The sequence below is a fragment of the Anarrhichthys ocellatus genome, unplaced genomic scaffold (genome assembly GCF_004355925.1).
Source record: "Anarrhichthys ocellatus isolate YVR2014 unplaced genomic scaffold, GSC_Weel_1.0 scaffold15, whole genome shotgun sequence".
Classification (NCBI taxonomy): Eukaryota; Metazoa; Chordata; class Actinopteri; order Perciformes; family Anarhichadidae; genus Anarrhichthys; species Anarrhichthys ocellatus.
Window position 1 is genome coordinate 841,637 of NW_022280045.1, and position 6,572 is coordinate 848,208.

General features: G+C 44.6%; 1 protein-coding gene across 1 annotated transcript; it reads left to right on the forward strand.

Annotated features, from left to right (window-relative positions):
- Positions 1 to 345: 345 nt before the first annotated feature.
- klf17 (Kruppel like factor 17) lies at positions 346 to 3,319 on the forward strand. Its single transcript, XM_031855006.1, has 3 exons — positions 346 to 536; positions 648 to 1,728; positions 1,850 to 3,319. Exons 1-3 carry the CDS (start codon positions 462 to 464, stop codon positions 2,023 to 2,025), a joined length of 1,332 nt encoding a protein of 443 aa, XP_031710866.1. The 5' UTR covers positions 346 to 461; the 3' UTR covers positions 2,026 to 3,319.
- The last annotated feature ends 3,253 nt before the right edge of the window (positions 3,320 to 6,572 follow it).

Below are 6,572 nucleotides of genomic sequence, written 5' to 3' on the forward strand. Positions count from 1 at the left end.
CCCGCCTCGAGGGAAAGAGAGTAGAATTCTATTTTTACACCTCACTTACTTACACAGTTTTTAAGTACTCAGTGATGGAGAAAACAGTTAGAAAACATGCAGATTTTACAATAACCCCTCTGGCTTCGTTCACATTCCAGCGTTCAAAAAATCATGGGTGATTGTTTTGGTGCACTTAAGTGACTTACCTGCGTGACGCACCTGGATGCTTAATGTTTGTTTGCATATTTGGTTGCCGTGGAGGGAAGGAGGGGGGGTAAGCATGTGTCAGTAGAAGCCACGCCTCCACGTATTGTAAGGCGCTATAAGAGCATCAGCTCTGTTGATGCTCACATTGTGAAAACGCTCTGCAGCTGTCAACGTCATACCGGACAGACGCTACATGGACTTATAGAGCAACGTTTCTGTTCGTGTTTACAGTTTTAAACTTTAGTTGTTTTTGTATCATCTAACCGGTCAGCATGGCTCTGGCTGAAGCGATGATGCCTGCCTCGTTTCCAAGCGTTCAAGCCATGGACGCAAAACAGTTCGAAAATGTAAGTAGAGGATTTCATCTCAACTTTACATGTTTTTTTGTGGAGGTATTTCTGATTGCTGGCGCAGTAGAAGCTTGGTTTTAACTTCCCCGTTTGCTCCCCCATGAACAGATGTGCAAGGTGGACGAGTGCGCACGCGGCGGCGCAACAGGTGGCGGAGTGGAGTTCAGAATCGTGCGGTCCCCCGCCGCGCTCCCTAAAGACGACGACGAGCTGGGGAAGTTCTTGGACATCGAGTTCATTTTGTCCAACACCATAAACTCCGACGTCGTGAGCAACAGCGGGAGTGTCTCTCCACCGCAGCAGTGCGCTTATTCCCTGCCGGAGTCGCCGGAGAGCTGCGGCGGTGGTTCCGCGCCAGACTGCGGCGACCGCGGCCACCCTCCCGCTGGCCTGGCCGCGCAGAGCTACCACGGCGCGGTGGGCTTCGCGGTCTCGAGTCCGGTCCGCAGTCTCATGGCGGAGCTGCTCACGCCAGAGATGAGCTACCCGGGGGAGGGTTCGCCGGAGTGCGCGGGGAAGGCGAGAGACGGGCGGGAGTACACCGAACTGCGGGCGTTTAATCCGGTCCCCGCTCATCACCAAGTGACCGCATCTCCTCCGCCGCTTGGATACAAAATTAAAAGTGAGCCCGTCGGTCAGTCTTGCATGATGGCCGCCGGTGGCGGGGAATTTATGGGACAGATGTACGAGAGACACCAGATGCGCCCCGTGCACCAAACAGCTTTTACGCACCACCAGGCTGCAGTTCCAGGCACTATGCCGGGATTCGGCGCGCTCCTCATGCAGCAGTCTGCACCCCAGGGACGCACAGACTGCCATTTGGCGCAAATGAACACTCATCCCGATCAGCACCATCTCCAAAACCAGTACATGAACGCGCCCTACCAGCCGCAGTACGCGCACCAGAGCTTGGCGCAGTTTCAAGGACAGTACAGCGCGCACCGAGAGCCCGTCCGCGTTCACCAGCAGCATCATCCCGCATCCATGCAGGGCATAATGCTCACCCCTCCCTCGTCGCCCTCGCTGCTGGAGTTTTACGCGCAGGAGGAGGCGTTGAGCATCAAACAAAAGCGAGGGCGCAGGTCGTGGGCCAGAAAACGCGCCGCGACGCACAGCTGCGAGTTCTCAGGCTGCGGGAAAACCTACACCAAGAGCTCCCACCTCAAAGCCCACATGCGAACACACACAGGTGAGCACATTTTTTTTAACACAAAGTCTATTTAAATTGTCATTTTTTTCGCCCTATTTTGATTCATTCTTGTTGCTCTTGCACTGTAATGTAAACAAAGTCCTTTGCTTGTATCTCCCAGGAGAGAAGCCCTACCACTGCAACTGGGAAGGCTGCGGCTGGAAGTTCGCCAGGTCGGACGAGCTGACCCGGCACTTCAGAAAGCACACCGGGCACAGACCTTTCCAGTGTCACATGTGCGAGCGCGCGTTTTCCCGCTCAGATCATCTGGCTCTCCACATGAAGAGGCACATGTAGGCCACGTTACAACTTAAAGCATCCAGATCCATCACGGGGTCATGCCCGGAACATCCCAGAAGAAGCGCGGGTCGGCTCCTGGTCCAGACCCATGGAACAAAACGTCCCTATGGGGACCGCAGTATATGTGGGGTGCCTTGGTTGAGAGTGTAAAGCACCCTGATCGTGCCCTGAGGTACCACACGTATCTTCCTCTTATGTTTTATAAAAAGCCAAGTGCCTCTCCATCAGGAAAAACAGAATGAACGCTGGTGTCTTATTTTTTTTTTTTTGTACATACCTGTGGATATTTGAACTGACTAAATTATAGTAGTTTTTATTTAAGACATGTCCTCGTCCTGTCTCTGAAATAAGTTATTGATTGTGAGTGAGTGCCTTAACAACAATGCGTATTTGCTTCCCAAATGGGGGAGGGGGGGGGGGGGGCTCACTGTGGGCAGGACCCAGAACTTTGTACATATGTAAATTGTATTCCGGAATGTTTACATCTTATATCTTTGATACTACTCAAATCAGGTCAGGGTTTTGTTTGTTTTTATTGATATTTCTTCGTTCTATTTTGACGTTTTTAATCTCTACAATAGAAGTTATATATTTGCTAAACTGTGTAGGCGTGGCCTACGTTCCACACTTTTACCTTTCCTCTGTGAAGGTTTGCTTGAGCAATGCTCACAAATTCAGGTACCAAAGCTCATTTTCCAAGGATCCCACAAATCAAGTGTAACGTCACTCTCCTTTCATTCACATCAAATGTCATTTCCAGCTCAGTGTTTTCTGGGGAAAACAACCTATTTTCTTGTGGAAGATATGACTTTTTTCTAAGAATGAAGAAATCCACTGCAACCAATGGTTGATCCGCTGTACTTGAAACAGAATTGCCGCTCAATATGTATCTTTTTCTTTTTCCTCAGCGATGCAATTGTCTGTTATGTGTTTAAGGGCTCCGAAAATAAAAGTACTTTTACAAATATGTCTGTCATCACCTCTTCCTCCACACTCTACACGATTCACTCAGCTATAGTTTGTGCTTTCAGTTAGTTTCTGCAGGTCTGCTGGCACTGATGACACTATGTTATTGTTTTGATACAATTCTCAGCACTGCGTGACAAAACATGCCTCAGTCGAACACAAGGGCTTACAAGTATTTTTTTTAAATCGTCTCCTTGGCCACGTTTGTAACACAGACAGTGACGCTGACATCTAACAAAGCTTTTGCGTACCACAATTTCAGCATGTTATAGAACACAGTGATCCACCGTCTGAGGCGAGGGACACTGAATATCTTGTAATTGTAGTGCTTTTATACACCAACACTGGCATTACGTGATTTACAATATTCATTGGCATAAAAACAATAAGCATCATTACAAGTCATGTTATGTCCACATGCATGGTCAGGTGTCTTTCAAGCTATGCGTCTCCGCTTATAGAAGGCTGCCCTCTGCTGTTCATTTATATAATAACCTCTAGTGGGCTGTACAGGGGGACACATTGCATTTACTGCTGTTACTGCTGTTACAGCAGCAGAGTTTTTTTTGTGTCTACTTTTTTGGCATCTGGACCTTTATAATCCTTATGATCAAATTGATGTTGAGTTTTCTCGCTATAAACTTGAATATGATGTCCTCTGATAGTGACAGGGACAGAAGTCCTACCCACAGTAATGTGGGGCAATATGTCTTAGCCTGGACTAAGGACTACAGACAGTATGCACAATACCAGGAACCGACAGCTAAGTGGTATTCATCCATCGTTAATATTAATATATTCATTAGTATGACATCCACACCTGCGTATTTGAAGAACTCTACCAGTGACGTGCACTGATAGGGTTCGTGGCTGGTGAGGCACTGACTCTTTCAGAGTCAGATTTACAAATATATAAACCTAATAGAGTAGCTTGAATCACCATTCAATTGGCAGCTTGCGCATTGACTACTGGTTGTTTTTCATATTTCATATCAGCATTCTTTACACAGACACATCGGTAAGGTACATATTTGATTCCACCGGGAGCGTGTGCGCCGCGATCCGGCTGCACATAGCGTTTTATTTTGAAAAATGACCGGATGCTCTATCCCTATTTGGTGTCTGACATCCTGTCTGGGTCGATCTGCTCTGTGCAGCTTGATGCGACTTCAGCGCGGGTCCGTCAAAAATAGACTCTCACGCGCCCCGTTCATTGAGGCACGCTGTTTGCCTCCCCTCTGTGCTTTTTCTCTGCGGTTCCTGTCAGATCAGCATATTACATTCGTGAAATACATGACCTATTCCATGGAAAGAAAGGACATATAATAAAAGTGTCTACAAATATTACAGTGGTGACAAACAATGAGAAAGCAAAAGGCACGCGCTCAACCCAGTTTGTGAGGGATTGCACAATCTGAGGTGAGGCACAGCTCGTCCCTGCCTCACCTCGCGTGTCTTCCGCTCTGTTTGAACAGGATATCCGCAAATTCAGCGATGTGGATTATAAAAATGCTTGAAATGATTGGAATCATACAGAAATTACATTTATAGCACAGATCAGTAGAGAACTATTATTTATTTTATTTGATCATTATTTGTATTTTTACTTTTCATGATCGTCCCTGAATCCTACAATGAGTTGTGTTTAACTTCTCTTCTCACTTCATCAGTCTGCTTTATTGAGGTGAAATGTGTGTTAAAAAGTAGTAAACTCGATCGCTGGCCAGTTGTGTTTGAGTTGATTTGTGTGCAAAATATTTAGGATATAATAAAGACATGCTTTGGGATAGTGTGTGTAGCAGTGTTCAGGGACTTGTTATGCAGGTGCTGCCGTTGGCCACACAGAGGCAGCAAAACATCACGCCGACTGTGAAGGGACTGGTTCCCGGGTGCGGGAGACTCTTACTCCTACGTCCTGCTGGAGAACTCTGAAGTAAAATAGTAATTGATCTGACAGCGATAGACTTGCGATCCTCCGTCGTGGTTTCCTTTGAGTCCAAATATATATATATATAATCCATTTTTTTTTAAAACTGTTTCATTTACAAAATCAAGATCTGCAGGAATGAAAGTCAGAAGCCATCAGAGACGTACAGGTGGATCTAATAACATGAATGAGTCCGGTAGTCAGTATAAGTTAGGCCTGAGCCTTTTCTGCTATGACGTCTAAATCTCCTAATGAAAATGAGAAATGAGATACTGCTTCTGATTTCATCTTTAAATCAACCGATTGTATGTCGCCGGTGTATTTTATTCTTCCTCTAACAAATGTTCTGTATACTGGATTAAATGTTCTATGTGACTTGAGCAGGCAGAGTTACGGGCCCACACTGTACCACTTCTTTAAATTCACTAATTATATTTTTGGGGAACTACAAAAACATGTATACTAGTTAGTTTAGGCTAGTAAAGAAAAAAACACATTAAACACCAGTATGTGATACTTAAATACATGCTTCATACAGTGAAATAAATGACCACAAATACATAATCTTGGCTGTTTGTTGCTTCTGTAATGTGAGTATAGTTTTCCAAATATGATTGGATGGTATTTGTAATGAAGGTATCTGGTTTCTAAAGATCCCTGCTCCTCATCTGTTGCTGGGAAATGTGAGGTCCTTTGTAGAAATGCCAAATGAAGTTTCAAACTGAGTGCGCTGGAGCCCCCAGTACTTATCTATTATTCTGTACACAACTTGTAGAGAATACTGATTGGCAGGAAAAGGTTTATGTATCATTGTTTTGAAGATTGGTAAAAAAAAAAACGAGAAACAATACAAGTCTGGCAGTTGATGGTTACTGCTTGCCAATATTTCTAGTTATTCAAATAGTTTATGAAATCTGTGAAAATCCACTTCCAGAATGTTGCAATTTTATTCATTGGAATGTTGATTCAGAATGAGCTGATTCCGACTAAGCTTATGTTTTATGCTTTTTTTCTGAGTTTATAATGGGTGTGTATTGCGCAGCTCAGAATGTCATTCTGAAGAGGAACTTCAGAATCTCGTGAAAGAAATATTTATATTTTGCCACCATTTCCACAATTTTCCCTCTTCATGCATCATTTTTTTGGTGAAAGTGTAGCTAATCGTGTCCTGGTCGTAGACATATGACAATCGAATCCAACAGATTTACACATTTTGCCACAGCAGCCTGAAAGTGAGAGTCCAACTATCTGCTCCGTAGAGACCAATTTTAATTCTGACTTCAAGAACATCTTGCCAATGAAGCCATATTTTTTACACTACAGACACAATTCTCACATTATCTGTTCTTTAAGTCATCCTTCCTCTCAAGTTCTGATATCGAAGCAATAGGAGCTATTTGAAAAAATAGTTTGACAGGTTTTCCTCAGCTTTAACTCCATGTAAAGCCTGTGTACGTGCAACCTTTAATGCTGGTAGGCACACAGGTGATTGATATGAGCTCATTAGTGCAGTTGATAAACACACAGAGACACTGATACACGCACACACATACATGACTTGGAGATATTCAGGCAAAGGCATTGTAATACCTCCTGTCTGTCTGTCTGTCTGTCTGTCCCTCTCTCTGTCTGTCCCTCTCTCTGTCTGTCT